Here is a 20895-nt window from a genome sequence, read left to right on the forward strand (position 1 = left end):
GGTGGACCAAAAAAATAGGTGTGTCTAATAGAGTAGACAGTGAGTGGACAGCGAGTGGACACAGTGTTTAAAAACTCCAACAGAACTGCTGGTCTGATCCACTCGTACCAGCATAACACACACACTAACAAGCCACCACCACCGCAGTGTCACTGCAGTGCTAAGAATGATCCACCACCCAAATAATACCTGCTCTGTGGTGGTCCTGTTGGGGTCCTGACCATTTCTACAAAGTGTACTTAAATGGAGCTGATAAAATAGACAAAAAATGTAGACACAAGGCAGGAGTGCTTAACGAAATGGTTGTAACGAAATACAGCCACTATTGCTCTCACTGGACGGTGGTGATGAAAATTAAAAACTTTTTTTTAATTAACTTTACAAGCTCGTACTAAAAGAAATAGATTCTTTCAACTATTATCAGTACCAGCTTGAGCTACCCTTAAAGTAAATGTGAATTTGAAAACATGATGCATTTTCCTTCCAATTCGTGCTGTACTTCCAAGTGAAATACAGATTTAGGGAGGGTCTCTGAGCTAGCTATGCATTTTCTCTCAATAAGTGGGGTTGGTGGGATGGTTAGGTGAAATATGATATTATTAGTTAACATTATTTTTCCCTGCTCATGGGTGTACACTGACATAATAAAAAAAAAAAATCAGAAGACATTATGGAGGCAGGCAAAAGTCACCACACTCTGATGGATTACAGGACTAAGAATTTTGTCTTTTAAATGATATGATGAATCCTGTTTAACATAATCAGAGAGATAAATAAACAAGCTGAAGTTGCTTTCAGGTGGACTTTAACATTATCTTGAACGTTATAGCATCCCGACTCTAAGATAGAGACTTGAAGATAATCGCCTGATCCTGACATTTCATGAAATATAACAGCGGGCAAAAGGCTCAAACACTCACTGAATGACACCATTTCTATGAAAAACCACTGCTTACACAAAATCTCAATAAACCACCAGGATCTACATTTCACGCCAGTCCACTCTTCTAAATAATGAAGTGGTACGGAAACCAGCCAGCAGGATACAGAAGTGAAAAGTGAACTTCCTTTCCAGAACTAGAAGAACATATCCGCCGTCAAAAGTTACTACACTACCCAGTGCTTATTAACAAATTCAGGATTAAAGTAGATGCCTGTATTTGACCAAATCAATAAATGTCCAACAATCCTAAAGTAGGTTTTGTTATCATTAATAACACATCAAGCTGTCCTTCATCATTTTGAGCCAAGATTTTACAAGTTCTAAGACCTCCAACAGAGTTGTTTCTAAATCCACTCTACAGTTATTCTTATTCATGGATAGGACTTAAAAGAACAAACATAGATCAGAATATGATCTGACAACAGAGAGCAACCACTAAATACTGTGGAGAAACAAAAAAGGAAGTATCTTCTTAGTCTGGTTTCACAGTTAGCACACTGAGTGGTTTTAAAGCTTCTATGGCAAACAGCTGGAAGTCACAGGCCAGATTTTTGTGCTGTAGAAGCAAAGGCTTTGGAATAATAAAAACACTAATACTAAAATGTATAATGTGTGTTTACTACAAATGCCATTAGTGAACTCATCTAATCCTGGTAGGCCGTGGCAGTGTTTCAAAAACGCTGACTGAACGTTTGACAGAACAAACTTATTTTAGAACAACTGGGACGCTACTTCATTTTAGGGAGGAAATTCAATGTAGAAATCCTTTCAAAGAAGCAAGACCTGGTTGCCACCAGTAATACCCAAACCTATTGATGGTCTTTTCACTGTCCAATGTCTCCAAAACATGTAGATTGGAGAACAAATACAGTATGTGATACTGTAAAAGACATTTTTCCAGGAATCATAGAGAAAAAGACTAATTCTTATCTGATACCTGCACCATAGGGTAATAAAATGACAGACTCCGGCTTTAAACGATGAACTTGTAGATTTACAAAACAGCTGTAATGGTAAACACTACTATTAAATGCGTGTCAAGTACAATATTAACATAAGTCACAGTCAAACACAGCCAGATAAAAGGTTTACAGTAGAAATAGCATATCAGTATTTATACGGTCTCGTTATTTGGCCGATATCAACAGAACTCAAAAAAAGAGTAACTCCAATACTGTAACAAAACTAACCTGAAATGGCACATATGATGTCACATTGTTATGCTGCATTCAAGGGTTTATCAGAAGATTGTACACATCAGATGGTTAACTAGCAAATACAAGTTTCCACTTGGGTCTTTGTTGAAAGATGCGCCTAACACAGAAAAGGAAAGAAAAGAGGTCTGGAGAACATGCATCCTGCTTCTTTAGGTATATTAAGCACATCAGGTATATTTTTTCACATTCAAGGCCAGGTTTACTGTTTTTCACCAGCAGAAAGCATGAAAGGTCACGTCATACGTCATACACATCTGGTAAACTAGTGTAACGTCTAGAATCTCAAGTTACCCCACTTGGAAAAAAGACGCCAGCTGTTTGAGTGCAATTCAGAAGTTGGAAAATTGGTATTTACCAGATTCCAACACCACTCAAATGCAGCATTAGCTTTGGATTTCTTCCTGTGTGGTAGTAGAGCCTTTGAATAGTTTGAGCATGACAGCCTACTTTAAGAAGCTCATCTTAAAGGAAATTTTTTCAAAAATTCAACACAATTCAATCCTTGAGATGTAAGAAAAAGTTATTCAGAGTGTTCTGATGTGAAATGGTGCACTGTAGAGAAAAATACTGACTCTGACTTCTTTACAGTGGTTATGGTAGGAGCCAGGGGATACAATGACTATGACAAATACAGGCCACTTTATTTACTATCTAAAATGACCAATGAACCTACATGTGCCTTCTGAGAAAAAAAAAAAGTTTCCTTTGGGTTCTATTTTGCCTGCATGTCTCTCACAATCATGAATGGATTTTTAAAAATGTGTCCAAAATCCTATCGCAAGTCAATCATATAGCTGTGTCTCAGGTAACCAATTCATGTAACAGCTTACAGTGAGGGAGCTTTTAGTGGCATCAAACACTTCAGACATCTGGTTTCTAGCACCACCACAACAACTGTGAGCAACTCTGGCTTGGTAAGTTTCTCTAGAACTGCAAATTTCACATCAAACTCCTCCAAATGACTTTGTTTACATCTTAACCGTATAAGTATGTGTTCATTTTGAAAAACAGATGGAATTCCGATTTAAGTCAAGTGCTTTGATTAAAACAGCTCATTCTGATGCATTATAGTTTTTCAGAAAAGAAATGTTACATCGTAATCAATATTGGCCAACACTCAAGGTTTCAATATCAGCATTGGAAAACAAAAAGTGCTATCATGCCATCTCTAGCTTACAGTCTTTACTTGAGCAGCAATTTGGCTCATGGTCTCCTGGCATTGGAACCCTTCCAATGTTATGATAGTGGAATGAGGGGATATTGGTGCAGTGACTTAGCACACAGACAAGGTGGTCAATGTCGGGCTGTGTTAGCTGGCGACTTTTAAAGGCTGCAGCTCAGCTATACACTTTTTTTTGAGCCACACATACAGCTGTTTGACCTCTCACCTGCCTAAGGAGGACAACTGGCGAAAAACTGCCAATTCAATCCGTGCTTTCGATGAACTAACGTCGAGAAGCCAAGCCTGACACGGTTTCTCAGCTTATTCCTCACCAAATGTCCCTTTCAGCTTCCTCTGCAGAGATGACATTCACACCATTTGTAGTATTTACGCTTTTAATAACAGATAATATCGGGCTCTTCATAACAAGACAACACTGGGCCCAGACAGACAGTAGCTGGACAGCCGAACAGCTACTTCACGTTTACACTTGCTTTGAATTTGACATTTTGCTTGACTAGAAAAGCAAACATTTAACAGACAAAGTTCGTAGCTAACGTTTACCAAATAAATCCTCTCACCTGAACTCCTACAGACCGAAGAGTCACCTCTGACACTCTTCACGCTGTACAGTAACATTAGGTGGTGGCTCCAACACAATTAGCAGGCTAGCCAGCTAACCTAGCTGCCGTTTAAAGAGCCGTGTTACTGTTTTAGACAGATGATAAACAAACAAGAATAAATGCTCGGTGAGCTAGCTGGCCATGTCGGTGGCCAAAACGTGTAGTCTGAGAGCAAAAATGCCGCAAATGCATCCTTGCGGGGCTTCCTGCATGCCTGTTTTCCGCTCCCTCAGCTGCGCAGGGAGATGCTAGCAGCCCGGACAGACACCGAGCGAGCTAGCGGGCTAACCGAGCAGAGCAGTTTTCATCCCGGACTGTTTTCCCAGAGCAGCAGCTCGCTAACAAAAAACAGCCCAGCCGTTCGTTCAACAGAGCCGCAAGGTTTAGTCACTGGTTTGCAGACTCACATGTCAAACTTGGCCCGTCCAGTGTTCGCCCCCAATCCCCACTTGGTCGCATATCAACGGTCAACTTACCAGCGGAGCTGTTTAGGTCGGTGAAAACCGGGCGTGTGATAATAACAGCGGGTCTAAATGTACGTTGTTAACGGCGCCCTTCTTGTCCTCATTCCATCCATATTTGACACATGACGCCACACAGTCTGGTAAGTGGTTCAATGTTTCTGTAAAAATCAGCTAGTAGCCATATTTAATCCTCGCCATCCCGACAACACTGCCTCCTCATCCCAGCAGCTCCACTACCCGCTTCAGCTCTTCTCAGTTCAGAGAGAGAGAGAGAGAGAGAGAGAGAGAGAGAGAGAGAGAGAGAGAGAGAGAGAGAGAGAGAGAGAGAGAGAGAGAGAGAGAGAGAGAGAGAGAGAGAGAGAGAGAGAGAGAGACGGCTGGCCAACATTTTCCTACATCTCAGTGAATACAGGAGAAACACTGACATCTGCCGGCGAGCTAGTAACATATAGATACTTTTTATGGAGTAAATTCTTAATTATTAGTATAATGAGGAAAAAAAGTACCACTGAGTTTGTTCTGGTGGATCTGAAGTGATTAAATGATAGTAATACTCTTTATCAGGGGCTGAATTAGTGAATCTGGGGCTACAAGCAAAAGACAAGAATGGGGCCCCTGGACGCGTCTCGAATAGAGTCGATTTATTTAATATTTCCCATTTTGAGATTGTTACAAGAATAGACTAAGAAGATAATTCATTACTAACTTATGCAAACCAAGACCTTGAAAAGACAATGAAAAGTCTTTTAAAATCTGACACCCTCTCACTTCTAAAAACAATGGGCCTCGTTCACCAATATCTTTTCTAAGTGGGAAGACGCGTCAGAGGGGCAGTCTTGCTCACTCCACAACTCCACCAGCTTCTCCTCCTTTTGCACTCTCTCCCTCTCTCTCTCTCTCTCTCTCTCTCTCTCTCTCTCTCTCTCTCTCTCTCTCTCTCTCTCTTTGTCTCTCTTTCTCTCTTCCTGAATGGAATCATGGAATTTTTCCATACATTTTACAAGACTATTTTCCAACCTCTTTTTATCCCTAAGAATGAAACAGGCTGTTTTTGTTACTGCACCTTCATGCTTGATATAGTATAAATGAGCGCTGTTCTGAATGGCAGTTCTGTATTGTGCCTCATTCAAAAAGCCTTGAAAGCCAAAACACTTCTTATAACCTCAGCTCCAAGGGGCAGAGCTAAATGCTGTAGGCTGATTACAACTGATGTATGTAAATGAGGTGGTTTTCGTGACATCACAAAAAACAGCGAATTCAAAATGGGCTGGTTTTCCAGTCCAATAAGTTTTTATATATCATTGTATGACCATGACAGTCAATGGTATGTTTTAAAACTTTAACAGTGTTTACATACTACATTTAACTCCTTTATTTCAAAAAAGAGAGGGAATCATTAACACCTTAACAATTAATTTATGCAGAAATGTGGAAAAATCAGTGGAATTCCCTGTTAACTACTCATTCTGTACTGTGTTACCCTGTGGCTCACAGCCCTCTCAGAGGTGTGAACTAAAAGCACTGAGGCAAAATGACCACAAATAGCACTGAAACTAATTGGCATTAGATATTGAGGGTCACTCAACTCATTTAAATAATTATTTAAATGTAATTCTTTTCTGCTTGTGCCTTTTTCATTCACATGCTCTTCATTTAATTTATTTATCTTTTTGTGAAGAGCAAATGTAAAATGTATCCAGATGCTGATGGATTCAGCGACTAACTATAAAGTGCACTCACTGCTGACATAGACATTCAATTGCATAATCTCTGTAGAAAAGCATTGCTAATAGAATGATGGAATGTATGCCGGGCCTCCAAAACCCCCCGAGGTTTGACTGTGGAGCTCCATCCAGTACATTTGAGATGGCTGGAGTTATATTAGTGACCCAGAACTAAACATCCAATATCAGTGCCTGACCTCACTAATGCTCTTTTGTCTGAATGCAATCAAATCCTCACAGCAATGTTCTAACATCTAGTGTAAAGCCTTAGCAGAAGAGTGCAAGCTGTTACTACAGCAAAGAGGGAACAAACCAACCACATAAAATGTCCATTTGAATGGCAACAACAAAATCACAAATCAATATTAATATAAAACTTCAGGGGCCTGACATGAAATAATATTTCTTCATTTATTTAGTCATTTGTACATATTCAATGGCTATTAGTTACTCTAATGTTAATATCTGTGGAGGATCATCTCAAGTATTTGAGCCCCTGAGGCCCCCAAGGCCCCTGGCAGCTAGAGGCTCCTGGGCACTGCTTCCACTGGCCCAGTCCCATCCCTAAGAAATGTTTTGTAGCATTTTGTACTTCGAACAGCTACTGGTATTATCATAGATCATCAAACTCATGATGTTATCCATGACAACACATAACCTTAAGTGTTTCACTGCTTTTATGCTCTCCTAACTAATTAACTGCTTAGTTTTACTATTTTTAGTATATATTCATTGAAATATTTAAATTCAATTGTTCAATTATTATTATATACAAAATCATCAAGTAGTCATGCTCTTTCCCTGCCTTTCCAGATGTCACAAGTGGAATTAACACATCCTTTACACCAACAGTTAAATCCGAATATAAATACGGGAAAACCAATAAAACATAAATATGTTTAAAATAAAATGGTACAAAATTTGTATTTTAATTTGTTTTCAACTATGTTACATTCAGCAAATCAAGAGTCATTGTGCAATAAAATGTGCAGAAGTGTGTTCTCTGTAGAGGATGTGTTAAGTTACTTTTGCTTAGATAATCCACAAAACATGTCATTTGACCAGAGGTGCCCAAACTTTTGCATGTAACTGTATCTTACTTGGTTTGTCTAAAATACTAGAAATGTAGTAATCTATACAGACCATAGACATTTGAAATTTAGTCCAAAACAACAACAAAACAATTTCAACAAACATTATGACTATATACACTGAAACCTATTTTTAAAGAGGCTTTCCAAGTACAGAAGTGAGAAACTGGCACTAAGCATTGTTCATTTTATTTATTTATGCATTTCAGTTTTGTTTATTAATAAATTCCTGATGCATATGGAATACATTTCTCAGCATTAGTGCAAAGATGAATTGAATGTAATAACACTGAAGGTTGACCAGAGACTTCTAACAGAATATAAATGATTCAGACTGTAAATTATCACAGACATAATATATAGTATGAATTCCTTGGTCTCAATCATTAGCTATAATAAAGGCAATCACAGCAATTTGTGATAAAAAAAATATGTTTTAAATAATGTAAAACATAAACAAATGCAGCATGAAAAACAACTGAATAATGTTAAACATTCAGCACAATTAACAGTTACAACAATTTAAATTAAACATTAACATGGTTTAATAAATTTTCTGTACTCCTGTTTGATGCAGCCGAATACTGTATGATAAAAGTGTCTCTCAGGTGCCATGAGATCAGTGACAATCTTGGTGTGATCCATTTTAGGCAGGAGATACAAGGACACTGGAATGGAGAGCGAAGTGAGGACCTCAGAGAATTTTAATGATGACTCCACTGGAACGATGATGTCATTGGTGCCATGGAGTAAAGCTACTGGAGGAACTCTGCAAGAATCAACATAATGCATATGTGTAATAAGTATTAAAAGGTGATACTTAAAGAGGTCATATTCTACATTTTGCTTGTATTATATTTTTGGCTGAAGTCCATTTATCGCGTTTGTATGAGCTGTTTTTTGTTACTGTGCCTTTAAGACTGATATAGGTAAATGAGCCCTGTTCTGATTGGCTACCCTGTATTTCACCTCATTCAAAATGCAGTCTGGGCTGAAACACTTTTAACTCAGGAGGATAAGCAGCATGAGTAGCACTATTTTCAATTATCTATAGGGTTTAAATGATTTGCACATTCTATTGTATTTGCATTCTGTTTTTATTTACAACACTGTTTCCCAAAAAATTGGGATGCTGTGCAAAATATAAATTAAAACAGAATGCAATGATGTGCAAATCATTTACCCCATTTTTAATTAAAACATTATAAAGACAACATATGAAATGTTGAAACTGAGGAATTTCATTGTTTTTTGAAAAATTTATGCCCATTTTGGATTTGATGCCAGCAACACACTCCAAAAATGTTGGGACAGGGGCACGTTTAACACTATGCTGCATCACCACTCTGTAAGCGTTTGGGAACTGAGGAGACCAACTGCTGTACCTTTGGAAGTGCTTCATATAAGATTTCAGCTGTTCACAGTTTGGGGTCTCCTTTGTCGTATTTTTCATTTCATAATGCACCAAATGTTTTCAATGGTGACAGGCGGGAACTAAAGGCAGGCCAGTTTAGCACCCAGACTCTTTTACTACAGAGCCATGCAGTTGTAATACGTGCAGAATGTGGTTTGGCAGTGTCTTGCTGAAATAAGCAAGGCCATTCCTGAAAAAGACATGATCTGGATGGCAGCATATGTTGCTCTAAAACATGTATATATCATTCAGCATTAATGTCGACTTCACAGATGTGCACATCACCCATGCCATGTGAACTAATGCACGTCTTTAACCCAGAGGACACAGTGTCTATGATTTCCAAAAAGAATTTAAAATTTTGATTAGTCGGATCACAGGACACTTTTCCACTTCGCCTCAGTCCATCTTAAATGAGCTCGGGCCCAGAGAAGATGGCAGCATTACTGGATCCTGTTTATATATGATTTCTTCTTAGCATTTTTTTAACTTGAATTTGAGGATGCAGCAACAAACTGTTTTCACAGACAGTGGTTTTCAGAAGTGTTTCTGAGCCCATGCTGTGATTTCCACTACAGAATCATGTCTGTTTTTAATGCAGTGCTGCCTGAGGGCCCAAAGAACACGGTCAGCCAGTATTGGTATTGGTCTCGTCCCTTGATTTCTCCAGATTCTCTGAATCTTTTAATGATTTTATGTACTGTAGATGATTAAATCCCCAAGTTCTTTGCTATAATACGTTGAAAAACTTTATTCTTGAATTGTCGCACTATTTGCCTGTGTAGTCTTTCACAGAGTGGTGAACTCCTCCCCATCTTTACTTTTGAAAGACTCAGCCTCTCTGGGATGCTCTTTTATCCCCAATCATGTTACTGACCTGTTGCCAATTAGCCACGGGGTATTTTTTGTTGCTGGGATTAAATTCAAAATGGGTATATATTTTTCAAAAAACAATACAATTTCTCAGTTTCAACATTTGATATTTTCAATTAAATATAGGGTTTAAATGATTGATGAACAGTGTCCCAACATTTCTGGAAACAGGACTGTATGTAAAAATGTAATTACTTATGAAGAGTACAGCAAAACAACAAACTCAAGACTTCTAAGGGTTAATAATGTGTACTGATAGTGGGTGCTGCTGCTTGGAATGTGGTGGTTTAGGGTGAACAATTTGTGACCAAGATGGATAGTCGTTCATGATATTGCGGTTTTGGGTGAATCATAAATTTCTTTCATCTTCCCGGCAGAATCCCTGTTTTCATCACGTTCACACAAGTGCCTTTCTGTCTGCCGGCATGTACTGACTTTCCCCTTTGTTTAGTGGTGAAACATGTCCCTCTGACTCTTTAGCAGTGCCAGCCTGGGGCTGGAAGCACTAACCACAATACCACCACCTGCGGCCAACATTAATGATAGTAATAACTGCAATAACTACATCTCCTGGAGTGATTTTGTGAGTTGGCTCAAAGACTCATAACTCATAACCCACCTTTTTAACTTGTTCTTGTTCAGTCTCTGAAGTAGTACTGTAGGTGAATAATAATCAAAGTTCTCTATGCCATCCATGGCTTTGTGCATAGTCGAGATATATTCCACAGCTCGTATTTTCTCATGTTGATAATGGTCCATTACATTGTACACGCCACTCAAACCTGCAGTGAAAGAAAACAAGCATTAAGTGGCAAGTATGCTTTTGTAGTCAAAAGCAACACCATCATTTGTTAAATTGCAGCTCTCTAGCAAGAACAGTAGAACAATAACATCTTTACCTATGATTCCTTTAATAGAGTTTGTAATTTCCCTCTGTTGGGATTGTTCAATGAACAGCTCATCCACACATTCCACGAGAAACAGTGCTGTCAGGGCACAAAGATGAGCACCTGCTGAATGGCCTATTAACACAATGTTGTCCTGCACACCGTAACAAAAGAAAATTACAGTTAAACCAACAGATCGTATTTGTTGAAAGAGCAAATTACACAGTCGTAGACTATATTTAAGCGAAAGAACATCAGAGAGAGTGTGTTATCACAAATAACATCATGGCTGTGACTCGGTCACAGACACAGGCTGAAGGTTAGTAACCTAGATCATCACAGCCATGATATTATTCACAATAAGACATAACCCTGAGTGTTCCAGTGCTCTTATACAATATTTCTGACAAAGGAAAGAAAACACGTAGGCAAAGAATATCCACATTTGTTTCAAACGTGCTTAAATGTTTCGCAATTACTCCCACCGAAAAGTAGTAACCATCTGCGATACACATAGAGCCATATCAAGTTCAGCTCAGCTCAGGGGGCAATGACAGCTTTAGATTTTGACGTAGGTCTGTTTCTTCAGAATCTGACCAAAAGGACTGCAAGTCAAATATTATTAGGGATGCACTGAAACATTTCGGCCAAAAAATAGTCAAAAGTGGCACTTTTGGTTATTGGCCAAAAAAAAATAATCAAAGAATTAAATAGGACTACAACTATGTGTCAAATTCACACACTTAACAAATCATTTGAATGATAATCAAAATGTGAAAACACTGTTTTTGTTCCCTTCGCTTTCCTGTGTAAGTCAGTTCAAACAGTTTAAGCAGCAGAGTTTTTAAACACCTCAGTGTCACTACTGGACTGAGAATAGTCCATCCAACAAAAAAAATTCCAACCAACAGCATCCTGTGACCACTTATGAAGGACTAAAGGGCGGCTAACACAAACTGTGCAGCAACAGATGAGTTATCGTCTCTGACTTTACATCTACAAGGCGGGCCAACAAGGTATGTGTGTCTAATAGAGTGGACACAGTAACAATGATGTTAGTAGAGAGAAACAAATGACTTACTTTGTCAAGATTGAAAGAATGCCCATTCTCTCGCACCCATATCAGACTGTCACTTATGTCTTGCACCATATTTAAAACATTCCCCTAAAAAAGAGCACAGTTTAAAGTAAAAGCTTTAACATGAATGAGCTACAGTAAACAGAATTTGGCCAGTGAGAGTCCAGTCATTATTTATCCAGCTTTATAAACCTTTTTACAAAATAATGAGAAAAAAGAAAATTCTGTTATTTGAATGAGACAAGGATCATGGTACTCCACTATAAGAAAGGAGAACAAGAGGCCTTGACCAGAATAACCTGAACATAAAGGGCCTGTTTCACAGACCTAGATTAAAGCCAGACACTACAGGACAATCATATTCCAGATGATTCTCAGATCAATTGCATCTATAACATTACTTCTCTTAAGCTGTGATCATAAATTGTAAACTCAATTTATCATATGTTCATTTCACCACGTTTAATGAATGTGTGCCCACTTATAACTAACCGTATTTTACAAAATGTAGCAACTTTAAAAGGGAAAATGTGAAATGCTCCATTCTAGAGAAATGTACTGTGTCAGAATTGCTCACAGTGGTGGTGACAGGAACCAGACGTTTGAAGACTTCAATACTTATAAAATCTTCGTCACAGAAATGTATTAAATTAAATAGTTATGAATACACTGCTTGATGTCTGAGACAAATTTGAGAAGGCTTTGGAATAAAACACATTTTTAAAATTCATTCATAGTGGGGAGGTACATGCAGAGTGTTGTAAGGCAAAACAGCCCCCAAAGAAAACATTTTTTCAGATTTAATACTACATTATTATTTTCTTATTTTTTATTTTAAGCTGTGTGTAGGTTGATTGGTGGTTTTGGATAGTAGATTGTAGACATTGTGACCCCTGGTTCCTATCACCACCACTGTAAAGAAATCGTGAGCCAGTAAGTTTCTCTACTGTGAACCATTTCATATCAAACCACAGTGAGTTTGCTTACATCTCAATAATTGAAATATGCAAATACTGATGGTACTCCTCTTTCATGAATGTTTCAGTCTGCTCACACGAGGTACAACCTCATTGTGTCATATTTCACTAAAGCTTCTTTCCTGTAGAATCTAACTAGAATATTCATATGTTTACTTCTGTTTAACTAACAACAACATTCATATTCTGAGATTACACTGGGTACTGCAGTGAAAATCTAATTCTTTCTACATTCAGAACCAAAAAGCTCAGCTTCAAGAATTTTTGTATTCATTCAATTTTGCACATTCATACCTAGCCATATTCTGAAGGATAGTAAAGAAGGATTTCCTAATCTATAGCTCAAAACTAGATTTATGCTGGATTATACACTACAAAATGACCTGACATTGTTTTATTATATCAGTGCATAGTGTTTTTATTAAAAACAAAAACAAACAAATGAGATTTTAATCATCTGTTCCATAAAATCGTTTCTCTGGAGTGTGTATTGACAATGAAATAAGCATGTTTATTCTAACATTATCAACTGGCAAAGATTCATTGTGATATACATTGTATTAATAAAATCCTATTTACCTGCAGTGTCTAGCTTTAAGCCTACAGCTGTTCAAGAAATGATTTTCAATTATGAATCAGCACTGCATTTACAAATTATTCCAAGAATATGTCTAATCCATGTCGAGGAAGCCCACCCAAAGTAAACAAGGACAGGCAAACAAGCATTAAAACATGTAGCTTACCTTTGGATATATGAAATAATCAGGGCAAATTACGGAAGCACTAAGCTCTTTGGCCATTTGTAGTGCGAGTAGACAGTACGTTGATCTCTCTCCTGAGCCCCAGGCACCTCCATATACAAACACTATCACTGGGATAAGCTCAGTCTTTGACTGGCCCATGCTTGGGGCATGGTACAAGTCTAATTTGTTGCCTCTGCGACCAAAAGTGATGCCCTGTGAAAGAAAGAAAACAGTCTACAATGATCCTACGGAAAAAGACAACGTCCCATTTAATCCGCTTAAACATATATCACGTTAGCATTGCGATTTAAATCCTGAATAATCAAACGTCAGGATGCAGGATGTATTTTCTGCTGATGTTCATACATTAAATCATACCGTACGAGGCCCTGTCAACTCTAATAAAACAACCCACCTATATCAGCACTGTCTCGTCTCAGCTTACACATCTATAGCACATTTGTTACTGATGATCACAGAAAATGAAAGCCTCATTTGTATGGGCTTCCCCTTGAATAGATAGCAGGAAAGAAGAAGAAGACTCACCTTCACACAATGCTTATTATTGTTGACGTTCTTGTACCATGACTTCCACTGGAAATACAGTTTGCCATACTGCAGATACTTCAGCATTTCCAGCACAGCTCTTGTCAAACAGTATATTCGCCTACAGAATAGATTGGTATATTTTAAATAGTGCATCATCAAAACCACAACAGTAGCATTTGGTCAAATGTTGTTTTTTTTTAAGTTAAAGCTGCTCAGCTCCCAATTCCCTAGACATCTTTGGGAGGACTCATTTTTTATTTCTTTATTTGGAGTGGTCCTTTGTAGATGATTAATAAACTCTTAACAGATCATCAGTAACACATCAACAACATATCAGTGAAGTATCAGTAGTGAAGCATCTGAATACATTGAAGTAAATATCTTGTTGATACATTATTTACATTAAGTAGATGTACTGTTAATATGTTACTTCCATTACGCAAAACCTAACCTTACCCAACCTTACCCAAAACCCTAACTCTAACCTTGGCCCTAATCCTAACCCTGACCTTAACCTCAACCCAAATCCTAATCTTAACCCTAATATGTTTTTGACATGTTACTAAGAGTCTTATGAGTGTTTCATCCAAAAAGGACCAGTCAGAATAAAGTGTCACCATTTTATTCAGTAGGCAAACTGCAAAATCTCAAATCATTGCTGGTTTTAAATATGACATTATAGCCCCAAATTATTCAACGTCTGGGCATTTTGTACATCTTTGTTTATAAGCATCTGGATTTGTTCTCTACTGTTCAAGTTACCTGACAGACTACAACTACCATAAACTCCAGAGCTAAACCTGTGCCACAGCTTGCACGACTGCTCTGAGTAGAGGGCTTGGGCAGCTTGGAAATTGACTGATCTTTATATAATATGATCTTAATATAACATGACTTTATATAATAGGCTACAACTTCAATGAGCACTTGGACACTCAAAGTATTTGAAAGGAGATGCACGACATGTATGACTGTGGTCTTTCATGTTTTCACACAGGACTAATTTCTCCTAGCATGCGCAATAATAATTGTCACAATGTACAGCCCTGCAAGACGTCAAAAATAATGGAAGACGATCTTTAAAGTCAACTTGACATCAGAATGGACCCTCTTTTTTATACTCTTAATCCATGTCCCTGGTTACATCACCATGCACTAATGGACAGGGAAAAATAATATTAACCTACAGTATCATATTTAAACTCACCCTCCCACCATCCATACTTATCATAGAGCAAAATGTTCAGCTGGCTCAGAAACCCCTGCCCCTCATACTGTTTCACTCGAAAATACATCACAGAATATGTCACAGTATGGAAAAGCAAGGACAATGTGTTACGACTTCCAATTCATGTTGACCTCACAAATCAGGGGTTCACTTCAGTGTTTATATTGCAGAGTATATTGCTATAATAAGTAGCAAAGCATCTGCAACATGGTCATTTTGTCTATATTGTGCAACCCTACTTGCAGCATACTTTACCTGGGTTTGAGCGCCTCTGTATACTTTTTGTAGCCTGGTTTATTGGGCCAACCATACAACCACTGGGCAACAAGCGAGATGCTATATGGAATGGCTACAAATAGTGCACCAGCGGCAACAGGAAGGGTCACATGGTACTTAACTCCAATCCTGGAAACAAATGAAAAATTACAAAAAAAATCATAATGTGAAGCTCATTGTACTGACTATTATACATTATGGGTCAGTTTAACAGACAAGGATTAAGCCTAGTCCTGGATTATACAGTATACTGAATGGAGATTCTCTGCTGAAAGAAAAATGATGTCCAAGAAACAGATCCTAAATGTCCACAAGTATCCAGACACCTCCTCTAATTAGTGAATTTAGCTCCTTTAAGGTGCGCTCATTGCTGAAACAGGTATTTACCTGTGTTCAAACAGGTCCACAGAAAAGCACAGCTAATAGAATTAATGACTTAAATGGCCAGGACAAAGCATTATTACACATTTCTATAAACTTTTCATTGAAGTCTTTGTCGTTACTGAACAGTAAGCCTTATTATGTAATAAGCCTTGGATTTTAAGGGGTTAATATACAAACTGTGTTTTCTGATGGAGAACGGATGGAGCCCCAGCCTATATATATATAGTCCGTCTGTTTCTCTGCATACTTTGTTAGCCCCCATTTACTCTGTTCTTTAATGGTCCTATATATATATATATATATATATATATATATATATATAATATATATATATATATATATAGGACCATTAAAGAACAGAGTAAATGGGGGCTAACAAAGTATGCAGAGAAACAGACGGACTATAGTCTGTAATTGTAGAACTACAAAGTGCATCTCTATGGTAAGTGGAGCTGATAAAATAGCTGAAAAAAGCTCTCTACAATCTCAGTTCTCTTTATGCTTTCATACAACGCAGACATCAAATGAATTCATAAAATTACTTACATTTTTCATACACAAACTGCTGGTTACAGTCGACCAGTCACCTAGATAAAGCAGCAGAACAAGGCAAAAACAACAGATCAGTGAAGACACAATAAATATTCTGCAGCATAGAAAACTTTGGAATATATCTTCTAACTATTTTTAACTCTATAAAAAGTTTCTAACATAAAAAAGTGTTGGAGTAGGTAGTCATCATTCAAATATTAGTAATAATCAAGTAATGGAGGACACTTGTCTAGTTTATCTAATTCTTAGTAGTGTATTATTTCCCTCTAAAAGAACAAGAAGGAATGTAGTAAACAGTCTAATTCAGTTTTTAAAAAATATCACAGTGGGGAACTGAATAAAAAACGGACTACAACATCGTGTACTATGCCCAATATTAATTCAGTTTCTTTACTGTCACGAACTAAAGCTTCACAAAGACGTCGTCGTTAATAACCACGGTAAAGTTAGTTTTGTTTTCGATATTCGTCTTTTCAGCACTAATAACATTTGATCGGACTATGGTGGTCAGTAAAGACTTACATATTCATGACAGTCCGACCACAGAGAGTGATGCACACATTTAACGTACCTCTAATTTGTGTTATTACCATAGAACTGAGAGAAGTTTTTCAGTCGGAAGAAAAATCATGCACTTCTAGACCACGCCTACATCCATGCATATGCATTTTTTTCCTCCAAAGCGTTTCAGTGCATTTAAATACATATTTTAATTGTTCATGCTAACAACAGACACCTCCAGACAATAAAACGTCAATAGTTCCGTAAACACTGTGTCCATGCACATCTGATTAATTGTGTTATTTGCTCTAAATTATGGTTAGAAACACACACCACTTTAATTTAGAAAAAGCACTTTGAATAAACCTGTAACTAAAATGTACTTGCCAATAATTGTCCTAACAGTACTGAGCATATCTTACCTGTAAAAACTGATATTACCTGTATACTGATATAGCTAGTTAGCTTGATGACGGAGGTTCAGTAATTGTCAGACATTAGCAGTCTTGAAGGTTCAACAGATCCTTAGCCATCTAAAATATTAGTTTAAAAAATGAGAGTGTAGAAAAGAAAACGTCTTATTTAAGTGGATCAAATTGCAAATCAAAAGTTTTTTAAATCCATCAAACACTAAGTGAATCAGATGTAAGTTTTAAATCTTGTAAATTTTTTTCATTTTGAATTTCGATAACATTTTAGACATTAAACATTTAAATCAGCAGTGTTTGGTGCAGATAAGTTTCAGTAATGACACAAACTTTGACTTTTACTTGAGGATATAATGTAGCTAAAATACTTCTTAGATTCAAAATGCAGCATTCACTGCAATTAATGCAACTGAAATGCTTTGAAGGTTGAAATACAAATATTAATATAAAGTAATTATTGCAGTACATTCAAAATTCAAAAGTTGTGTATGATTGCTGAAACTTAACTGCACCATACACAATTGTTTGTAGTGCTGGGTGTAATACAGCTGAAATGCTACTGAAATTCAAAATTGATAAAAGTTAAAGCAATATATCCAAAATTTAAAGGCTGTGCATCATTGCTGACACCTCACTGCACTATACTCAACTGTTTTTAATGTTGTATATAATTTAGCTGAAATATTATTGAAATTCAAAATACATAAAAATTAATAAAAGGTAGTTACAGCAATATATCCAAAATCCAAAGGCTGTGCATCACTACTGACACCTAACTGCACCATACACAGCTGTTTAAATGTTGTAAATAATGCAGCTGAAATATTATTGAAATTCAAAATACATAAAAATTAAGAAAATGTAGTTACAGCAATATATCAAAAATCCAAAAGCTGTGCATCATGGCTGACACTGCATTGCACCATACAGTTATTTTAGTGTTGTATGTAAGATGCAAAAATATTATTGAAATTCAAAATAAATAAAAATTAATATAAAGTAGTTATTGCATTATATCCAAAATCCAAAGGCTGTGCATCATTGCTGACACTGCACTGCACCATACACAGTAGTACAGTAGTTTTTTAGTGTTGTATGTAAGATGGGCAAAATACTACTGAAGTTCAAATAAAACAAAATGTATTTATTGCATTATATCCAAATGCAATAAATACAAAAAAGGTGTGTATGACTGCTGACACTTCACTGCACTGTACACAATTCTTTGTAGTGCTGTATGTAATGTGACTGGAATATATTTGAAATTCAAAATATATAAAAAATTATTTAAATGAGATATTGCATTAGATCCAAAATCCAAAAAATGTGTATGAATGGTGATACCTAGCTGCACCATACAGTTATTTTTGGTGTTGTATGTAATGTGGCTGAAATATTATTGAAGTTCAAAATAAATAAAAATGTATATAAAGCAGTTATTGCATTACATTCAAAATCCAAAAGTTGTGTATGATTGCTGATGTATTTTGAATTTCAATAATATTTCAGCTGCATTATTTATAGCATTAAAAACAGCTGTGTATGGTGCACCAAGGTGTCAACAATTATGCACAGCTTTTGGATTTTGGATATGTTGCTGTGACTATTTTTATCAATTTTGAATTTCAATAATATTTCTGCTATATTACACCCAACACTACAAACAGTTGTGTATGGTGCAGTTAGGTTTCAGCAATCATACACAACTTTTGAATTTTGAATGTACTGCAATAATTACTTTATATTAATATTTGTATTTTAACCTTCAAAAGCATTTGAGCTGTATTAATTGCAGTATATGCTGGCATTTATACTAAGCAGTATTTTAAATGTTCAATGTCTAAAATGTCAAAATTGAAAATGGAAAAAATAACTTCAATCTGACTCACTTTTTGATGGATTCAAAAAACTTTTGATTTGCAATTTGATCCACTTAAATAAGACGTTTTCTTTTCTACACTCTCATTTTTTAAACTAATATTTTAGATGGCTAAGGATCTGTTGAACCTTCAAGACTGCTAATGTCTGACGATTACTGAACCTCCGTCATCAAGCTAACTAGCTATATCAGTATACAGGTAATATCAGTTTTTACAGGTAAGATATGCTCAGTACTGTTAGGACAATTATTGGCAAGTACATTTTAGTTACAGGTGTATTCAAAGTCCTTTTTCTAAATTAAAGTGGTGTGTGTTTTTAGAGCAAATAACACAATTAATCAGATGTGTATGGACACAGTGTTTACGGAACTATTGACGTTTTATTGTCTGGAGGTGTCTGTTGTTAGCATGAACAATTAAAGTATGTATTTAAATGCACTGAAACGCTTTGGAGGAAAACAAATGCGTGTGCATGGATGTAGGTGTGGTCTAGAAGTGCATGATTTTCCTTCCGACTGAAGAACTTGTCTCAGTCCTATGGTAATAACACAAATTAGCGGTACGTTAAATGTCACCCAAACTGCAAAAGCACAGGTGTGCATCACTCTCTGTGGTCGGACTGTCATGAATATGTAAGTCTTTACTGGCCACCGTGGTCCGATCAAATGTTATTAGCGCCGAAAAGACGAATATCGAAAACAAAACTAACTTTACCGTGGTTCGTTAATAACTGCTTGACAACCACATCGCAGATTTAAGCCGAATACTGTATGTCAGTTATATGAATATACGTCCTCTAACAAGGTGAGATACTGCAGTGTGGAGAGCACGGATAATGACGAAAGTCTCATCTGCGCTGTGTTTACAACTTACCACCACAAAGCGTCAAGTACGGAAACGGCCAGAGAAGACCACACCAAGCCCACCACAAAGATTAACATTTCACCGGCATCTGTCCAAATAAAAACATCACGGGTAACTCAGCGAATTACCCGTTACAGCGAATTAAAAACGCATAAAAAAGCCTAATTAATGTGTGAGAATACAGATTGTCCTCATCGACAGAGCACACATCCGCAATGCCGGCTGCTGAGTGTAACTGTAAGGCTGCGCTGAATATGATTGGTCGACGTTTCTGCTACTCTTATCCTATTGGTTCCGCTCCTCCGAGCAGGGAGGCGGGACAATGTGTACATGGAGCATTCTCATTGATGTAAGCGGCCGTCAGTCAACATAACCGGCGAATAAATGATATTTCTGGTATGTTTATGAAGATAGACTATATATACTGAGTAAAATCATAGTTTTTTATTTTACCTTTCAGAGTGTTTTCACATAATAATACTCTAGAAATATACTCTGTATACCTCTGAGTAAAGTTCTATTTGTCGTTCATTTAGTACAAAAACCTGTGTAAGGTTGCTGAAACATTATTTCTTGCAAAGGAGTAAACCCATACAGTTTAACCTTATAAAATATGTTATTGAAGGTATATGACACCTGTTTTAACGAACTGACCTATTTTGTGGAAACGTCCACAAATGTCATATTTATAGGTAGCTCCCTACATAAAACTTTAGATAGGATATTTTGATGGTCTAAATCACCTTATTAGAGGGCATGTAATAACATTAAGATAAGTCTGTATAATACACTTGTGTAAGGCCGAATTAACATTAAAAACACAATAAAACATTAGAAAAAAGAAGTTATTTTCCTAATGAGATGCTCATGTGCAGTAGGATCACTCTGTGTGTAGACTGTTAGAACATCTAAGGCTGGGATATGGGACATCTAATCTCACACATCTAGTCTGATAAACACCACATAACCTATGGCGAATTGGCATAAAATAAATAATTCTTCTGTGCTAAGATTTATTTTTCACTTTTTGTTTTGTC

The 20895-nt window shown here is 36.8% G+C and overlaps 1 protein-coding gene across 1 annotated transcript; it reads right to left on the reverse strand.

The window, feature by feature from the left end:
• Positions 1 to 7407: 7407 nt before the first annotated feature.
• si:dkey-193c22.1 (uncharacterized protein LOC567837 homolog) lies at positions 7408 to 20093 on the reverse strand. The gene is made up of 9 exons (XM_036599161.1): positions 19868 to 20093; positions 16180 to 16220; positions 15229 to 15378; positions 13743 to 13863; positions 13197 to 13409; positions 11480 to 11563; positions 10411 to 10552; positions 10131 to 10293; positions 7408 to 7993 (listed from the first exon to the last, which is right to left on the reverse strand). Coding segments are annotated over exons 2-9 (1110 nt in total). The 5' UTR covers positions 16182 to 16220; positions 19868 to 20093; the 3' UTR covers positions 7408 to 7758.
• Positions 20094 to 20895: the final 802 nt, after the last annotated feature.

This window comes from Colossoma macropomum, unplaced genomic scaffold (assembly GCF_904425465.1).
Source record: "Colossoma macropomum unplaced genomic scaffold, Colossoma_macropomum, whole genome shotgun sequence".
In the NCBI taxonomy this organism is placed as follows: Eukaryota; Metazoa; Chordata; class Actinopteri; order Characiformes; family Serrasalmidae; genus Colossoma; species Colossoma macropomum.